This window comes from Brassica napus, chromosome A8 (genome assembly GCF_020379485.1).
Source record: "Brassica napus cultivar Da-Ae chromosome A8, Da-Ae, whole genome shotgun sequence".
Classification (NCBI taxonomy): Eukaryota; Viridiplantae; Streptophyta; class Magnoliopsida; order Brassicales; family Brassicaceae; genus Brassica; species Brassica napus.
Window position 1 is genome coordinate 14,988,369 of NC_063441.1, and position 19,931 is coordinate 15,008,299.

A 19,931-nucleotide genomic window follows, 5' to 3' on the forward strand; every position below is an offset into this window, starting at 1 on the left:
AGCTTTTTGGTAGAGGTGAGATAGCCTCCGTGTGAAGTGAGAAAATGTGTTTGGGCTTTGAGATTCCATGCTTTGAACGTGTAGACATGGAGTGCCGTGGTGCCTCACTCGCCACTTGGGTTGGAGGAGTTGGCTCCTCAAGAGGAGGATTGGCAGCAACGGGAGGAGAAGGAGTTGCTGCCGGAGCTTCGAGAAGTGACCTGAACAAAGGTGAAAGCTCGTCATCTGTTTCTAAGAAGTGGTATTGAGAGTCATCACGTTTTGGTGCTGTCTCATATGGGAAACATCCCTCATCAAATGTCACGTTGCGTGATATGATGATCTTCTTAGAAGACAGGTCGAAGCATCTATAGCCACGATGATTCTTAGGATAGCCAAGAAAAATGCATTTAGAAGAGCGGGGAGAAAGCTTTGGAAGATTAGAATGATTAATGTTTGGATAGCACAAACATCCAAAAGTTTTTAAATGAGAATAAGAGACAGGCTTTTTGAAGAGTACCGAAAAAGGAGTTCTGTTTTGTAGAGTTTTGGTTGGTAGAATGTTTAGAATATGGACTGCGGTATGAAGAGCCTCTACCCAGAAGGAGGAAGGGAGCTGAGCCTGAAAGAGAAGAGAGCGCACAGCATTGTTTATTGTACGAATCATTCTCTCTGACTTCCCGTTCTGCTGCGATGTGTGGGAGCAGGAGAACCTGAAAGTCATCCCATTATTTGCGCAAAAATCATGAAAGCTTGAGTTGTTAAACTCACCTCCATTGTCACACTGCAATGACTTGATATTTGTTTCAAACTGAGTTTTAACATAGTTTGAGAAATGGAGAAATTTTGAGAATGTTTCATGTTTATACCGCATGGGATAGACCCAGAGGAAGTGAGAGTACTGATCGAGAAAGAGAACGTAGTACTTGATCCCACTTAAGCTCTGGATTGGCGATGTCCATAGATCTGAGTGAATTATTTCAAAAGGTTTAGAGACAGTCGAATTCGAAAGAGAGAAGGGAAGCTTTGTATGTTTTGCAAACTGACAGGCTGAACACAAATGAAATAAATCTCGTTTATTGCAAGGTAAAACAGAATTTGAAAGCAAAGAATTTAAAGTCTGGTTGCTGGGGTGAGCCAGTCTACGATGCCACACATCTGAAGAAGCAGTAAGAAAAGCAGATGGATGTTGCGTCGCTTTATTTGTGGAGGAATGAAATGGATATAGATCTCCTGTGCTATCACTGCGGAGAAGAGTCTTCTGTGTTTGAAGATCCTTCACAGAAAAACCGAAAGGGTCAAATTCCACAGAACAAGAGTTATCTTTAGTAAAGCGACGAACAGAAATCAAGTTTTTGATGATTGATGGGGTGACCAAAACAGAATTTAGAGAAAGAGGTCTATAGTGTGTTTGAAAGGAGAATGATCCGGTGGAGTTGATCGGAACCTTACCACCATTTGCCATTGTCACAGTTTTTCCGATGCTATTTTTAAAAACAGACTTAAGATTACCTGCGCTGTTACTTAGGTGAGCTGTCGCACCAGAGTCCATGTACCACTGACTGTCTGTCGGGTCGATCAGAGTCATGGTGTTAAAGGCCGTGGCAAAATCTGTTGTTGGCTCGAACCTCTGGTTACCTCCATTGTTGTTGTTGTTGTGGTTTTGTTGTTGTGGTCGCGGTCCGAGGAGACCTTGTTGAGGGTAAGATTGTGGAGGGAGCTGCATCCAAGGATTGAATTGCTGCTGAGTCCACATCGGAAAGCCGTTGTTCCAGGACGGTGTGTTCCATTGTTGAAACTGTGACCTTTGACCGTTGTTGTTGTGTCTCCCTCTGCCTCGGTTTCGGCCTCGCCCTCTGTTCGAGAACTGTCGTTGTTGTTGATTACCGTGAGAAGAGGTCTGTTGATTTGGTGTGGAGGCAGTTACAGCAAGAACTTTTGTCGAGGAAGAAGACTCGTCGTTGCTAGCGGTTGTTTTCTTTCCTTTGCCTAAACGATCCTCCTCGAGAATCAACATTGAACGTGCCTCCTCGAAGGTTGGAAAGGGTTGTCTGTGCATAATGACATTGATAATATTATCATACTTTCCATTAAGACCGTTCAACAAATATGTGACCAGGGTTCTCTCGGATACGGGCGCATCATGATTAGCCAAAAGATCGGCTGTGGTTTTCAGTTCTTGACAGTATGCATGGATTGAGAGGTCACCAATTTCCTGATTACGAAGCTTGTGGTCAAGTTGGATTGCACGAGCTTCTTTGTTGTTGCGGAAGAAGTTCTCCAGTCTGATCCAAACTTCTCGAGAAGTCCCTCCCGCCTTGAATGTGCTTTTGAAGAGATCCTTTGTGAGAGTTCCGTAAAGCCAAAGTTTGACCAAGCCGTCACGTTTTCTCCAAGGCTGGTCGTCGTCGTTGTCTGGTAAGAGTGTTCCATCGAGATGTCCAGCGACGTCGAAGCTTTGACAGTGGGTTAAGAACAGCTCTCGCCATGCGTCATAGTTGCCATCATCGATATCCAAGAGGATGGGGATGTTGTTTTTGATGTTGGTGATGCCGTAAGCACGTTCAAGCGGTGGTAGTGGAGCCGCCATTGATGAAAAAAGAAGCGAGAGAAAGAAGAGAAGTGAGTGAAAGTGAGAAAGAAGGAGAAGAATAGAGAAAGCGTAGATAGGTTTTAGGATCTGAAACCCTCTGATACCATGTAAGTAAAGGTATTTCCCCTTGAAGTGTTCTGTTGTATTGATATGATAATATATAGGATTTTTAACATTAAAACCCCTTAAGTAAGTTTCATTTGGGTAAAAACCCCTCAATTATGTATCTAATATAAAAACCCCTCAAGTTAAGTATATTAGGGTATAAGCCCCTCCGTCTACACTGACGTTTAGTTAAAGTACTGCGTACTGTTTTTAAGAAAAACAACATGCTGAAAAACGACATTACAATGGCACGATGTGTCTTTTCATGTTCTTCATCATCATATCTAGAAAATAAAAATCCCCAATTCATCTAACCCTAATTTTGGAGATGAAGAACACTACCTTAGCGAGAGAGAGGACTGAAGATTACTAGTCCGCCATTAGAATTCTTGACAAGGTCTGATATGATCTGTTGATGAAGCTTCAGCGCCATTGAAGAAGAAGAATGACGTAAATTGGAGATAACGAGTCTTGACAATGATAGAAATCTTTCTACAGACCTCAAAACTTTGTGGTTTCTGAGATACATGCTGGGGGTTAAGGTTTTACTTGAGCCATATTATTTAGAAAATTTTCAGGTCTTCGTAAAACCATCGCTATTATGGAATTTCATGTAAACTGGTTTCAAGTCTTAGTAAAACAATCTTTATTTTGATGTTATCATGTTTGTGTGTTTTCTATCTTTAAATCACCAACAATATGTATCTCTTCAAATGACGTGAGCACTGAGCACCAACATAAACAGATGGTCTTCACTTGAAATCGCTCCACATTATAATATAAAACCAAAAATTCCTTGTGGCGTAGTAGTATAAAAGTTTTCTTAGCAAAAACAATGTGGCGTAGTGGTATAAAAGTTTTCATAGCAAAAACAACCATAATATAAAATCAGAAATACAAAATCCCTTCGAAATTCAAACAAAAGATCAGAAATCATAACACAGAGCTATCCTAATAACTAACCTAAACGAAGAATAAATAAAGAAGATTGGAGATCCAAAGGAACTGATCAGATGAAGAAGACGAAAAAGAAGAAGAAGAAGAAGATTGGGGGATATTTGGTCTCAGAAGAAAAAGAATAAAGGAAACACCGTGATGTTTTTTTTTGAATCTGTGAAACGCAGCGTTGGACTTAACGACCAATACTCAACAGTTAACGGTCACTGTAGACGGAGGAGCTAATACATTAAAAAACACGACTTGAGGGGTTTTAACGTTACATACATAATTGAGGGGGTTTTACCCTAATGAAACTTACTTAAGGGGTTTTCGTGTTAAAAATCCTAATATATACTACAAACTGGTGAGAGATCTCAGGGATCACCACGATTCTAGGAGAATATACTAGGTACAATATCTTATGATATCTGAACTATACAAATGATGTTCTTATCATTTAATAACCAACCCTAGAACTCACCACGCGCTTCCTCTGGAGACCGCCAGAGAACACAAAGAGGAGCAGAGAAGCCTGAGATATCCACAGATCTACAAACGCCAAGCCCAAACTCTTGTTCCGAATCATTCTTGTTCCGACCAAACGCCACGCGCTTACAAATCATTCTTGTTCCGACCAAACTCTTGTGTTGTGCTTGTGTCACGAAATTAATCACTGAAATTCCAATCAAGTAGGATATGTCATATATTATCCTCTGTGTTAGTGAAAGCGAATGCGTGAGCCGTGAGGATGAGGTGACTCTATTATCCTCTGTGATTTCGATATGAGTCAGTTTTAACTAATCATAAGAACGAGATTTTGATTGCAAACAAGACATATTCATCTACTCTTATTTTCAAACTCTGTAGATATCCATACATAATGAATGACGGAGTTTAGAGTAGCATGCCGATTTCTTACCGGGAATTGTAATCGCAGCGACTGTTTGGCGAAACATTTCATTTCATATAGGTAAAGGGAGCTTGAGATTACTTCATTAAATCTTCTAATATACTTTTTTAAAAGGGATGTACATTGTTGTTTAATGCGTTAAACATGTTTGTTTATCAGGGATACAACTCAATGACACATCTAAAAAGTTTGAGAAGAAGTTTGCTTCTGGAGCTTCAGTTGTTCAGGTTTGTAGAAGATACTACTGCGTGGCTTGCTAGGCTTGTTATTTCAAATAACTTATTTGTGAGACAAAGGCCATCCCCCCGTACTTCACAAAACAAAATGGTTGGCATTCTTGAATACTGCATGGCCTGCTAAGCTTCAAGCGCACAGTACGTACATGTTCTTCTATATATCCGTTTCCATCTGCACTTGGCAAAGCCAAAAAAGCTATAAAGACACTGAAAGAGCTACCAATAAATTTAAATATACATACTTTAGCAACAAAGGAAGAGTTCTAAGTATATATTATTATAAAAACAAACGAGCATATATTATCTGAAAATGATTAGTTGAAATGTTTTATATATAGATGAACATTTTTGCCATGACGTGTGAAAAAATTAGAGGATTATGTTAACACAATGATTATTTGATTGTTACAAATGTTTTGATATTGAAAAATGGGATATAGCGTTTATGTTGATTAGAGAAACATAGAAAGAAACTGTTTCTAGGACACATATTTGAAAACTATCATGTGAAGAAGATCAAAATAATTAATTTCTATAACCAATACAGCAAAATATCATACATATTTCTAAAATCTACTAAATAATGTTAGAGAAAATACTTTTTAAATATCTTGATTGGGTGATATATATACTCCTTCTATTTTAATATAGTATTGATGGTATACGTCCTATTTTAATACAAAATGTTTTAGAGATTTTTTCTTTCACTTTACCTATTTGCTATATTTGTATTCTATACTAGTTTTATATTTTGGTTGTTTAATCAATAACTTATTCGTTTTTTAATTTACGTCTAGTTCTTTTGCCCAAAAAAAAACTTTTCTAATAAATTTAAACGAAGGAATTATAAGATAAATAAGAAGAGGTGATGTGTTCTTCTAATTGGATAGGAACAGGATAAATGAAATGCTGACCAGAAGAAGAAGTGGTGTGTTCTTTAAACTGATAAGAATAGGATAGGAAGATGTGTTGTGTTCTTTTAATTGGATGAGACATGCAGACCACTAAAGCAACTAATTGTATACGATAATACGAACTTTATGAACTACGTCAAATAATCGACAAAATTATTAATCATAAATATGTTAAAAAGGATTATCACAACAAATACCAGAAATCAGTTGTTTGAAGTCCAAGACCGAATGATATATGGAATCCTCGGGATCTATGAGTTTATGGTCTAACAACAACAAGAAGTCACAACAACAAAAATTGCCATATGGTTTAGGCCATCCATCTAATTTTTTTATGTATGTAGTTTATCTTTTTAGCTTAAGTTTGATTAAAAATACATATAAGAAAACAATAATTATTTCATGAATTATGGTAACTTAAAATTCTTTTAGCAAAACTATCTTGGTTTAACGGCCGTTTTGGAAATAATTTGGGTTGATACCTTTTCTTACAAACCCTGACTAATGTTTTGACGAGTTGAGCGATTGGAAGGCAAATAATCTCTATATCTTTCACCCACACATACTCTCTCGTGAACATTTCTATGTTAAATTAATAAGAGCTAAATATATTTATGATTCATATTACGATTCTCACATATGAACAAGTATAAATGCAGATCAATGGTTGGATTTATATGTGCCACCAATCCAAGTTAAGATGTGGGAAAAACGTGCTTCAATTCGTAACCATGCGTACACATAAGACATGAGTCACATGACTACATGTAGACCAGACATTTATATATACTTGTCTGTATCCTACAAAGTAGCACTATTCTTTCTCCATTCATCAAAATTTAAGAACAGAGCATGTAAGTAATCTCATAACTGCTGGGATATATGCGGCCCATTTCCAACTCTTTATTATTGTCCGACTAATATGATATTGTCCAGTTTAAGTTTAAAAAAGCATGAATTTACTTCTAATGTATGGCTTGGATTGATATCTCTTATTCTCCCGTTCAAGCCAAGGACCACACTCATCTTGTGTCCTTTCCTTCAACAAATCATTTTGGCACCATCTTGTACCTTTAATCGTAAAGTTACTTTGAGTTACTTTGAAGATGGTCCCCTCACAACTAAACTTCGAGAAACTTTTAACTTGATTTCTGCCACATAATGGTTTCATTCCTATTTGGAGGTATTTTGGTATTTTTGCAGATTTTCGTCATCCCGCTATGGTACCAATTATGGTGATTTTTGCAGTCTATGTCCAACTTTTTATTATTTGATTAGTACAACTTTATCCAATTTATACTTAAAAAGCAAGTCCGCATAAATATACTTGGGAAAATTATTTTTTTAGAGCAAAAAAATGATAACTATGTCCTTTTAGACTAATATATATTTTGTGCAAGTTTTGTCTATAATACCCTTTAATATTTTTGAAAATAAATTTAATAAATAGTTTTACAAACAATTTTTTTTTGGAAAAATGATAATTATTGATAAAATATCTATATCAACTTATTGGTATTTTTTTCAGTTCTAAAAATGTTTAAATCATAAATTTCAGATTATGTTCTAATTAAAGTAGAAATGACATTCTACGAAGTAGAAAACGAAATCCACTTTTTTCATTGAATCTACAATGTTTAGAATATGTGATCTACGTAAATAATACTATTCTAAAAATATTTAGAATACACATTCCGCGCTTAACCTACCGAGCTAAAATCTTTAAAAATCAAAATATACACATTAGTATAAATCTAAAACACGTAGAAACCGCTTCTACAGATTTACTGTAAATCTAAAATATGTAGAAATCAAAATCTACACATTACTATTATTCTAAAAACCTGTAGAAACCGATTTCTACAGATTAGATGTATTCTACGGATAAGAAATCAGTTCCTAAAAATATGGAAACAAAATATTTGTGAATATTTACTTTCATATTTAAAAAAAAAAATCGATTTAAAAAATAATACAAAAAAACGAATTCATTATTTATTATATTTAAAAATTACAATTTTAAGGACATTATTGTCATTTTAAAAATAATTAGCCTAATAGAACATAAAGTATACAAGATTAGTCTAAAGGGACATAATTATCATTTTTTGCTCTATAAAAACAATTTTCCCAATATACTTTTGAGTTCCTTTCCAAAAGGTTTTGTACTAATCATATTAGGATATCTTATTATATATTAGATATTATTTGTAAGACTTGAATTCACTTCTCTCCATAACCAACATAAAGCTTTAAGCATAACTGATTTGTAGGAGTTATGTAATTTCCCTCGCCTATCAACTTAATAAAGTGGTGGAAGAGGGTGGGGGGAGTTGGATTTCAATATTTCAACGGAATATATACGAGCATCTACATTGCTAAAATACTAAGTAAAATTAGCATTTTATATAATGTAATAATTATCTAAATAAAATTTTATCTAACAAAGGAAGTTGAGCAATTTAGTAAAAACACATGTTCATGAATTACACACAAAAAAAATCAAAAGTAGATATGGTCAGAGGCGTGCCTACAGTGTATTAAAAAAGACACTAGCCTCAGGCCCCCGATTAATATGACTGTTTTTAAGACTCTAAAATTTAAAATAATTTGTGATTAAGACTTATTTAAGAAAAAATATTTCTACGAAAATTAATTAACTCATTTTTTGAATTCATGTATTTTTTTCTATATGACATAATATAACATATTTACGTTATAAATTTATTCTTTTACAGTATTAGACTTGTGTATTTGGTGAAAATAATATATCATATTAGAAAATTTTATAAATAAATTTATTTTTAAAATTTACCCTAGGCCTCTAAAACTCTTCGCACGGCACTGGATACGGTAAGCTCAGTTCATTGCAACGAATCTGTTTTCTTGTTTTCTTTAAGTACATCGGTAAGCTGAATTTAGTTCCGACTGATCCGATCAATGAGAAATTCCCTTCGCATTATCAACCCATTATATTAAAAAGTTTGGACCAAAGCCGAGACACAGAGTGGCTCACACTCAGCTCAATTGTTCTCAAGTACGTTCAACCCAATTTTCTTTTTACAAATATACTTCTTCAGACTCTAAAGCAATTAACCACCATACCACCATAAAGCTGGTTAAGAGCACTAACTCTAGCAACATGCGACGTGGTCAAGGAAGATATTAAAAAATTAGAGTAGTTACGTTGTCAGAAAGAAAATAACATTAAATTGAGTGACGCAGAGATAGAATATGTACAATATAGTACATATTAACGACTACATTAAGTTTTCATCAATTATAGTATAATATACTTTCGAAAACGTCTTTTTTACCCAAGACATTACAATATTTACTCTAGCCAGTGTTATTGTGGCAACGCGACGTGTTCAAAATAATGCATATGGGGACCGACGCGACGTCCTCAACGAACATCACGTGGTTTAATACAACGAGGTTACATTGCATTCCCTTTAAATTCGTGGCCAACCATCTTCTATTTTCATCTGCAAACACACAATAACTCGGGGGAAAAAAGCCTTTCCAATGGCTTTTCCTCGTAGCAGTTCTATTTCTTTCTTCACCTTCCTTCTATTTTCCGTCTTAATCAATACGGCCATCTCCTCTCGCGTCTCATCCTTCATCAAGCTCCCCACCTCCGTCGACGAATCCGTCTCTTCCTCTCTTGAGTCCTACTGCGCAAGCTGGAGATTGGCCGTCGAGACCGACAATGCCGGAAAGTGGAAGGTGGTTCCCTCCCAGTGTGTCAGCTCTCTTGAAACTTATTACGACAAAGGCCAGTTCGACAAGGACTACAGTGTAGTCGCTGGTTACGCCTACGCCTACGCTAAAACGATCACGCTAAAGGGAGACGGCAAGGACGCTTGGGTCTTTGACATAGATGAGACGCTCCTCTCGAACCTCGAGTATTACAAGGCTCATGGTTACGGGTAATGATGCTCTTTGTAGATTTTAGCTATTGGATTTTGTTGTCTAAACTGCGTTTTATATCAACGGTTATAACTAAAAAAGTGTGGTGTGGTGTCTAGTGGCTTGTTCCAGTGGTTAGAAGATTATTGGCAGAATTGGTCACTGACATAGTCAATTGAGACATTAGTTTTTGGATCCCAAATTTTTTTCAAGTTAATATATATGAGCATAGATATTGAAATTGTTTGAACAAAATAATAGATATCTAAATTGTAAAAAGAAAAATTCTCTATATTTCTTAGTAAATTGTTTAAGGTCCCCAAAATATCAGAAACTGCATTATTTTGAGTAGGCTATGGACTGAGTTTCCAGGCTACCAGTATCTATGCAATTTTTTGCTTTTTCTTTCCTTGTCAATATATACACATCTAGATAGATCTGGTTCCATCTTTAAGATTTTTGGTGCTATTTTAATTGTTGGTTTTTCTGTCGTAGCAAGCAGTTTGTTTGAATGATTTTTCTTGTCGATTTAGGTCTGAGCCTTACAACTCGCTTGCTTTCAACGAGTGGGTGCTACAAGGTACAGCCCCAGGGTTTGCTGCGAGTTTGAAACTGTTCAACCGTCTCAAGAAGCTTGGTTTCGCTCTCATTCTGCTAACTGGCCGGGACGAGGTTCAAAGGAGTGTTACCGAGCAAAATCTCCTGGACGCCGGTTATTCCGGTTGGGAGTATCTCCTGTTGAGGTAAGCTATACCAAACTTGTATCTCTTATCTTTGGTTTAAACCTCTAGGACTCATCTAGTTCTGTAACTTTCAAACCCTAAACCACTATCTTTGACTATTGATTAAAACTTTGGTGATAAAAGTTGTTTTATCTTTGATTATTGATTTAAAATTTGGTGGTCGTGTTTCAAAAAAAAAAAAAAAAATTGGTGGTCAATATGTTGATGGTAATATGTTACTACTAATCAACATGTTAAAACAAAAAGAAAAAATTATTTGGGTTACTAGTGATATCACAATACTAAGGTTTCTTCTTCTTTTTTCTGGGTTAATGTGATTAATGTAGGGGTCACCAAGATCAAGGGAAGGCTGCTGCACAGTACAAATCAGAGCAGCGATCAAGAATGGTTAAGGAAGGCTACAGACTCCATGGAAATACTGGCGATCAATGGAGTGACCTTCAAGGGTTTTCTGTGGCCGATCGTTCTTTCAAAGTCCCAAATCCAATGTACTACATTGCTTGATCATCGGCTCTTGCAGGAGCTTTTAATAATTTATGTTTTAATAAGAAGTTACGAAAGTCTTCGTGATTGGTCCGAAAACAACCAGTCTAATAATATGTACCATGTTCCTTTTCTAGTAAGATTTTTGTTTCAATGCTTTCTTACTTAAGAGTAAACAAAATAACGAAATTACTGGTAGCCCCTGACTTTTTGCGAGTGAATCTCTCGTCACAAACTTTAATTTTTCAAATATAAATATATAATTCTATTAATTTTTAATAGATAATTTTTAAATTTTGAAAAGCTTAAATACAAATTTGAGTGATTTTTTCTTAAAAAAACTTTAATAAATTTTACTAAAAGTTGTATTTAAACTAAAATTAATACTAATAAATTTTTTTGTGAGATTCTCTCTTTTCAAAGAAGACCAATGTGGCAATATAACTGCTTTTTTAGTCTTTGAACCCCATTTCAATATATCTAATTTTCTCATTATTTGCAAAGGATAACAAAAATCATTTTATGTTTCTTTTATTTCTATTTTGTAACAATTCTTTCAGTGTGGATGAATATAAAAGAAATTAATATGGCTCAAAAATAAAATATTAAGATGTTTGAATAATTAGAGTAGGTACAAAAGATGAGTAATGCATGATCTGGAATAAGCTAATTTAATAATTATACAACTTACTTAAGTCTTTTTTTAAGGCTGTAACTGGAAATAGATTTTATGAATGCTCTGAATGAAAGGAACTAGAAAAAATGGAACGTCAATGTTGGAATGGCAGCAGTTATGGAATTACATAAATTAGAATGAGTAACTGCAGGAAACCATTTTTGTAACATAAATGGTAACATTTTAAAGGAAAGGAATGGAATGACATTAACTATAGCTTTAATTAAATTACTACATATTCTCATTATACTAATTAAATGTATTTTACAGTCGGTATTGTTTTTAAAAACAATGCGTACAGTAAAATAAAGGCTCATTAAATTTAATAAACAATGATAAAAAGGAAGCAAAAATATTTATTTAAACTTTAGTTTGATACTAACATTTTTATTAGTGAAATCTAGCGCTGGGATGCGTACAGTTTTGCAAGTTTGATCACTACGGAGTTTTTAAATAAGAAAATATGTTTGATATATTTTAGTTTAAGATTGTAACAAATAATACTCTATGAGAATTTTCAATTTAAAATCTTAACAAATCTAACATGTGACTGCAAATAAATAATTATTATCTGATTTTGTTCCATTCCACTCCATTCACGTAACTTTTTTCTTCTGAATGATTTACTACTACGTTCCTTTTGTTTCCATTTATCCCATAGGAATTATTGGAATGTGATTGTTTTTTAGTTCCATGTAACTGGTGGTTTTATTTTGGAATCAAACGGAATGACCCATTCCACATATTCCAATTCCAAATTTTGTTGATCCAGTTACAGCCTAAGTTTAGTATGCTTTAGCAAAGATGATTATAGTTCTTAAGCATAACCAATAAGAGAAGCATCTTCCTCTAATATCTCGCCAATGGCTTCTCCTCCTCGTGCCCTCTCCGTGTCCTTCTTCGTCCTCCCTCTACTCGCCCTTCTAATAAACCCCGCAACCTCTATTCGCACCTCCATCATCAAGCTACCACGAAGCGACGGATCTCGCTCCGCCGCCGCAGACACCTACTGCGAGAGCTGGAGATTGGCCGTTGAGACCAACAACGCCGGAACATGGGATGTGCTTCCATCGTCGTGCGTTGACTCCGTCGCCCGTTATCTCAACGGAGATCAGTACGGTTCCGATTACGATGTCATCGTCGATTATGCGCTGGCCTTCGCCAAAACGGTTAAGATCTCCGGCGTGTTAATCTTTTACCAACCGCTTGTGTTACACAACGATCACAGTGTGTTACACACGAGTTCGAGAGAAAGAATAAGATAGACGTTTCAGGCTTATAAACTTTTCTGAAAATACTTTTGTATTATTGAGATTCGGTTATAATGTTTACAACAGATGATTGATCTTTATATAGAGATCGAATCAATATAAGTATAAGAGACACAACTCTATATACTAAAGGACACAACTTGAAGAGTTACAACTCTTTGTGTAATAACATAGATAACTAACTTATGTAAATGTATCAAGGAGAGATTAGATTATATAGTTTAACACTCCTCCTTAATCATATCTCGACTTGACTCCAAGCTGCTTCCTTAGATCTTCAAATCTTGAACCACCCAATGCCTTTGTGAGAATGTCTGCGAGTTGATCATCCCCTTTGCAATACTTCAGTTCAATGATTCCCTTTTGCTCAGCTTCCCTCACGAAATGGTACTTGATCTCTATGTGCTTCGTCCTTCTGTGTTGCACCGGATTCTTCCCAATTGCTATTGCTGATTTGTTGTCACATAAGATCGGAATGCCTCCTTCAAACTTCTGACCAAAGTCTTCAAATAGTCTTTGTAACCACACTGCTTGATTTGCTGCTGCACACACGGCTATGTACTCTGCCTCAGCCGTTGATTGCGCCACTGTTTGTTGCTTGCTTGACTGCCAACAAAACATGGCTGATCCAAGAGTAAACACATAACCTGAAGTGCTTTTCTTGTCTTCCTTAGAACCACCCCAATCGCTGTCCGTGTAGCCTAGAAGTCTTGGTTCTTTCACGCTTGTGAAGTACACTCCAAAGTTTGATGTTCCTTTGACATATCTTAACACCCTCTTGGCTTCTTGGTAGTGCTTCATGCGAGGTGATGACATGTATCTTGAGAGATAGGCGCTTGCATACATCACATCAGGTCTTGATGCACACAAGTACAAAAGCCCTCCAATGATGCTTCTATACTTAGTCGGATCTCCATACTCCTTGTCATCCTCAACTCCTTTTCCTTGTGGTGTAAGTGGGTTGCTTACACTCTTGCTGTCTCGCATCCCAAACTTGTCTACAAGTTTGTTTGCATATTTTTCTTGTGAAAGAAATATGCCTCCATTGTCTTGAATTACTTCCATTCCAAGAAAGTAGTTCAACAATCCAAGATCCACCATCTCGAATTCTTTCTTCATGTTCTCCTTGAATGTGTTGATGCTCTGAATGTTGCTTCCTGTGATGATTATATCATCCACATATAGACTCACGATCAACACATCTCCTCCTTGCTTCTTGATGTATAAGGCCGCATCATTCATACTCCTCTCAAAACCGTTTTGAAGAAAGTATGAATCTATCCTTCCATACCATGCCCTTGGGGCTTGCTTTAAACCATATAAAGCTTTGTGTAGCCTTAACACCTTGTGTTCCTTCCCGTGTGTCACATACCCAGGCGGTTGTGTGACATACACTTCTTCCTTGAGGTCGCCATTGAGAAAGGCTGACTTCACATCCATCTGATACAATTGCCACTTCATCTGAGCCGCATAGGCAAGTATGGCTCGTATTGTATCATGTCTTGAGACAGGAGCAAACGTCTCAAGGTAGTCAACACCATACTCTTGAGAGAACCCTCTTGCAACTAGCCGCGCCTTGTGCTTGATGTGATTGCCGTTTGCATCGGTCTTGATCTTGTAGATCCACTTCACACTTATCACATTCTTCTTCTTTGGCTTGTCCACTAGTTCCCACGTCTTGTTCTTCTCAATCATGGCTATCTCCTCATTCATTGCTTCTCTCCATTCCTTGGTACCACACGCTTCATCATAAGTGTATGGTTCTTCATTTGCATGAAGACAAGCTTCTATAGCTTGAGCCGCTTCATCAAGCTCTACTCTCGGTGCCCTTTCCATGATATCAACCATGGACTTGAACTTCCTTGGTGCCTCAGAAGTTTCTTCATCTCCACTACTAGTATCATGATCATCATTTTGAAAGAGAACAGGACTGAAAGTACCTCCAAATTGTTCCTCAGGACTGGATGCACCTTCGGTTTGTTCCTCAGGACTGGATGCACCTTCGGTTTGTTCTTCAGGCGAGTGAGAGTCTTCCATAGACAACTCCAATGTCTTCCTCACTTCTTCTTGCCTTTTCCAATCCCACTTCTTTCCTTCTTCAAACTCGACATCTCTTGATACTTCAATCTTCTCATTCTCCAAAATGAGAACTCTATAGCCTTTGGATTGGTTGCTATATCCAACAAAGACTCCACGTTTTGCCTTAACGTCTAGCTTCCTCCTCTTTTGATCTGGGATATGTATGTAGCATATGCTACCAAACATTCTCATGTGTGACACATCTGGCTTGTGTCCACACCACTTCTCTATAGGAGTGACATCTTCTTCTATTGCCTTTGATGGCAGACGGTTTTGAAGATATGAGGCAGTGTATACCGCTTCTGCCCATAACTTGAGCGGTAAGTCTTGTTCTGCCAACATAGATCTAGCCATCTCCACCAAGGTCCTATTCATGCGTTCCGCTGCACCATTTTGTTGTGGTGAATAAGGCAAGGTGACTTGCTTATTGATTCCTTCTTCTTCACAGAACCGGTTGAATTCTCGTGAAGTGAACTCACCACCTCCATCTGATCTCAGTGTCTTGATGGTACAATCCGACTGCTTCTCCACCATTGCTTTGAACTTCTTGAACAGTGAGAATGTCTCTGACTTTTGCTTCATGAAGTATACCCAACACATGTGAGTATGATCATCCAAGAATAGCAAAAAGTATCGGCTTCCATCAACAGACTGGTGCTGCATCGGCCCACATACATCCGTATGTACAATCTCAAGCTTCTCTCTTGTCTTAGTTTGAGATTCCTTTGGGAAGCTTTTGCGTGATTGCTTTCCAAGTCTACACGCCTCACATGCTTCCTTCTTGACTTTAAACTTTGGTAATCCCTTTACCAAGTCTTTGTCTTGCATTTGTTGCAACCTTTTGTCGCCTACATGACCAAGTCTCTTGTGCCATGTCTCCATCTTTCCTTGCTCACTAGCGCTCAAGGCCTCTTCTACCTGAGCCGAACTCATCCTGATTCGATAGCTTTTGTGAGTCATTGGGATATCCATTATCCTCCTTCCTTTTGCATCATCTATGATGCATCTCTTCTCTTGGAAACTCACCCGGTATCCGCTTGAAACAATTTGTGGAACACTCAACAAATTTTTTGCCAAACCCGGAACCAAGAATACATTTCTGATGGTCTTCTTGCCACCTTTAGTCATGACGGTAATGTCTCCTTTACCGGCTGTCATGACTGTGCTTCCATTTCCAATCTTTATTGGAACCTTGATACTCCTATCAAGCTTTGAGAAGTAACTCTCCTCCTTTGTCATATGATTAGTTGCTCCACTGTCTACTAACCAGACATCTTCCATCACTGTTGTTGCTGCTTCGCTCGCACTGAACAACATGTGATCTTCATTTGAATCTTCTTCGAGACTCACATGTGCCTTCTCTTTCTTCTTTGAGTAGCACTGATTTGCAAAGTGGCCTAACTTGCCACAATTGTAACACTCCTTGTTACTTCTGTGATCCTTCTTTGGATCTTCCTTCTTCTGTTTCCTCCAACACTCGCTCTCATTGTGGTTGTTTCTCTTGCAGAAACCGCACCACTTCTTGCCTCCTTGGCGCTTTGAGTTGTCTTGTGTAACACCAGAATTTTTGTGTTTAACACGAGCATCGAATGCTCCTTCACTGGTGCTTTCTTCTCTTGCAGCCAGCCTTGCTTCATGAGCCTTCAAGATCCCGATCAACTCTGTCATCTTTGTTGAAGTCAAATCGCTTGTTTGCTCCAACACACTGACTATGCTATCGAACTTGGCTGGGAGAGAGATGAGTATCTTCTGTATGAGTTGAACATCTGACTTCTGTTCACCATGATAAGTTAATTGATTTGCCAATTCAACTATCTTATCTGTGAAGACCTTAATGTCTTCATTCTCATACATCTTCAGATTCTCATACTCCCTTCGCAATGTTTGAAGTTTAATCAAACGAACTTGAGGAGAGCCTTCATACTCCTCCTTCAATGCATCCCACGCCTCTTTGGATGTTGATGCTGCTGCAATCCGTGAGAATATATGATCCGATACAGCAGTTTGCAAGATTTGCAAAGCCAATGTATCGTTCATCATCGCTTCTTCTCTAAGCGATCTTGCCCTTGCTGTTTCAGGGGTTTCATCCACTTGTGCTGGTGGGGCTGCTACGCCTTCTTCAACCACAGACCATAACTTCCTGGTCTTGAGAATGGTTGTCATCTTGATGCTCCAGAAGTCGTACTTCTCTCCATCAAATATGGGGATTACTTGATTCTTCATCGTTTCGAATGATTCCGAAATCGTATGACAAAATCCTCTAGCCTCCTTTTCTCCACGTCAAGTGTTTCTCTTACTAGTGCTTTTTCCTTTGTCCTCTCAAACGTAAAGCTCTGATACCATGTTAATCTTTTACCAACCGCTTGTGTTACACAACGATCACAGTGTGTTACACACGAGTTCGAGAGAAAGAATAAGATAGACGTTTCAGGCTTATAAACTTTTCTGAAAATACTTTTGTATTATTGAGATTCGGTTATAATGTTTACAACAGATGATTGATCTTTATATAGAGATCGAATCAATATAAGTATAAGAGACACAACTCTATATACTAAAGGACACAACTTGAAGAGTTACAACTCTTTGTGTAATAACATAGATAACTAACTTATGTAAATGTATCAAGGAGAGATTAGATTATATAGTTTAACACGGCGACGGCAAGGACGTGTGGATCTTTGACATCGATGAGACGTTACTCACGAATATCGGCTACTACAAGAATCATGGTTACGGGTATGTTCTCTCTATTATTAGCCGTTAGATTTAACTGAACTTAAGATCAACGGTCCTGATGATTGTTCAATCATAAAGAACTTAATTACCGAACTCTGATGCTGTTAGTGTGTTTAGTACGGTCTCCGCTTAGATTTAGATCCGGTTCTGTCTTAATTGCATCGTTTGACCTAGCGTACCGTTAAGTTTCGTTGACTTTTTTTTTTTTTTTTCTCTAGTGTATCTAGGTCGGAACCGTTTGACTCCAAAAGCTTCAATGAGTGGGTGGTACAAGGTACCCTTCGAGAGATGAATGGTATCCTATGAGTTAGGAATGTGAGGTGTGTGGCAGAGATTAAGTCAGAAGATCCTGGAAGTCAGTTGTGGGACACGAGATGAATGTGATCATTAGTTTGAGGGGGAGAATGTGAGATAACAAACTAAGTCCCACATTGGAGAATTAGACAAAGAGTGTCTAATATATAAAGAGATGTCCAACTCTAATAGTACGAGGCCTTTTGGGATGGAAACCAAAAGTAAATCCATGCGGGCTTACCAATTAGGTCCAAAGTAGATAATATCGTACTAATAAAATAAAATAGAATTGGACACGGGATTCCACAATCCCAACAGAGAATGTACAATGCTCTCAAGAAACTTGGTTTCACTATTGTTCTGCTAACTGGTCGGGACGAGGACCAAAGGAATGTCACGGAGACAAATCTACGAGATGTTGGTTATTCTGGTTGGGAAAGGCTTATCTTGAGGTAAGTCCATACCAAAATGCTCTGTTCTTTGATACGATGAGGACATCCAAACCGGTATTAACCCATTTAACCATCTAAACTGGTATATAAGTAAGTTTGTTGGGTAAATTGCAGAGGTCCAGATGATCAAGGGAAGTCAGCTACGAATTACAAATCGGAGCAGCGGTCGAAATTGATCGACCAAGGCTTTAAAATCCATGGCAACACCGGTGATCAGTGGAGTGATCTTCTAGGCTTTGCCGTGGCTGACCGTTCTTTTAAAGTCCCAAACCCGATGTATTACATTCCTTGATGGACAATCTCTGATCTATGTATTAAGTAACCAGCTCATGTGTGACTACTAATCACATGGGACCGGTTTAACATGTTGCTGCAACTAATGGTAAATTTTGATTTGTTTTGCTATCGCGCGACCGTAAATCATTAACTTATATTGTTAAATTTAAATTTTTGTACCACTTACAATTAATCGCAAGTTGTCGCGATAAACGAAGCAATCCGTAGGCAGTGATATGAAAACAAACATGATTCCTTAGAAAAATGTAAGCATTAATGTTCAAAAAGAGCATTAATGTTCAAACGAACATGATAACACATTCATGTAGAAGTGTAATGACTGTTACTTTCCTTGAATCTCGACTCTTGCCGTAGAATCTGACTATTGAGATGAAGTATGTTGAGGTCTGAGAGGTTCTTGACAAGGATGCATTTGAGATCTGTCTGGGACCTTATAATCGAGTGGTAAGGAGACGCCATCTGAGTAAGACTTTTGCTGTTTTGGAGGATCTTCGTATCTCTAGTCTTCACACTAATAACATCACTACCATGGAACAAACCATCCTCTACTCCTTCAATGTCTAGCCAAGTTTCACTTCCTTACTTTATAATCATAGGCGTTTATATGTATAGTACATGCTTATAAAATATACATATTTTAGTAAGTTATAGTCTAGTGATTACTGATTAGCCATTTGAGTTTCTATCATGGGATATATTAAACCGAAAGAAGATCCGGTGGTGTACATGATCCAGGAATTAATATGTGCGTCGGTCTCGAAATTTTTCTTTAGTTTTTCATTGGGTGGATGATTTAATGGCAATCCCCTATATATTATTTGAGAAGCATTGCAATATTTTTTTGTATCCACATGTCATCACTAGAATGATTCTTAGAATCCTTAGAGAAATAAGTTGGTCCATTTAAATATATAATAATGTTTTTATTAAACCACAATAAATACATTATTAAATGTGTTTCATTATTTCCTTAAATAAGATTACGGAATTGCCTAATATGACTAAAGTATATATGACAATTAATGATTTTGAATAATAAAGATTTGATAAAAATAAATGTGTATTATAATTATATTTGTTTAATTTTAAGCTATTAAAATAAATTAAACAATCATAGTAACTATATAATAAAAATTTAAAAAATTATTTATATATTATATTTTGAATTTTTAAAAACGAGTATAAATTACTAAAACTGTTAAAAGTTTCACATTCAAATTTTGTGATCTATGATTTAAAATTTTTGTTATGACATGATACAAATAATTAAAAATAATATAAGTTGAAAGTCTCATTTAATAAGTATCAA

General features: G+C 36.8%; 3 protein-coding genes and 1 long non-coding RNA gene across 4 annotated transcripts; all 4 read left to right on the top strand.

The window, feature by feature from the left end:
• Positions 1-4,109: 4,109 nt before the first annotated feature.
• LOC106372091 lies at positions 4,110-7,119 on the top strand. Its single transcript, XR_001274687.3, has 3 exons — positions 4,110-4,369; positions 4,484-4,586; positions 4,686-7,119. It is a non-coding gene; the product is annotated as an uncharacterized LOC106372091 (long non-coding RNA).
• A 1,979-nt stretch (positions 7,120-9,098) lies between these two features.
• Positions 9,099-10,968, top strand: LOC106372086 (acid phosphatase 1-like). The gene is made up of 3 exons (XM_048737703.1): positions 9,099-9,608; positions 10,122-10,331; positions 10,658-10,968. Exons 1-3 carry the CDS (start codon positions 9,205-9,207, stop codon positions 10,833-10,835), a joined length of 792 nt encoding a protein of 263 aa, XP_048593660.1. The 5' UTR covers positions 9,099-9,204; the 3' UTR covers positions 10,836-10,968.
• Positions 10,969-12,353: 1,385 nt separating this feature from the next.
• LOC125576946 (stem 28 kDa glycoprotein-like) lies at positions 12,354-12,835 on the top strand. Its single transcript, XM_048737496.1, has 2 exons — positions 12,354-12,717; positions 12,828-12,835. Exons 1-2 carry the CDS (start codon positions 12,354-12,356, stop codon positions 12,833-12,835), a joined length of 372 nt encoding a protein of 123 aa, XP_048593453.1.
• Positions 12,836-18,194: 5,359 nt separating this feature from the next.
• Positions 18,195-18,617, top strand: LOC106370545 (acid phosphatase 1). Its single transcript, XM_048737497.1, has 2 exons — positions 18,195-18,325; positions 18,440-18,617. Exons 1-2 carry the CDS (start codon positions 18,195-18,197, stop codon positions 18,615-18,617), a joined length of 309 nt encoding a protein of 102 aa, XP_048593454.1.
• Positions 18,618-19,931: the final 1,314 nt, after the last annotated feature.

Bases quoted from the DNA above. Each gene is read 5' to 3' on its own strand.
- LOC106372086 (XM_048737703.1), top strand. From the start codon at position 9,205: ATGGCTTTTCCTCGTAGCAGTTCTATTTCTTTCTTCACCTTCCTTCTA. The intron at 9,609-10,121 runs GTAATGATGCTC...TTGTCGATTTAG, and splicing joins TACAAGGCTCATGGTTACGG to GTCTGAGCCTTACAACTCGC. The intron at 10,332-10,657 runs GTAAGCTATACC...TGATTAATGTAG, and splicing joins TGGGAGTATCTCCTGTTGAG to GGGTCACCAAGATCAAGGGA.
- LOC125576946 (XM_048737496.1), top strand. From the start codon at position 12,354: ATGGCTTCTCCTCCTCGTGCCCTCTCCGTGTCCTTCTTCGTCCTCCCT.
- LOC106370545 (XM_048737497.1), top strand. From the start codon at position 18,195: ATGTACAATGCTCTCAAGAAACTTGGTTTCACTATTGTTCTGCTAACT. The intron at 18,326-18,439 runs GTAAGTCCATAC...GGTAAATTGCAG, and splicing joins TGGGAAAGGCTTATCTTGAG to AGGTCCAGATGATCAAGGGA.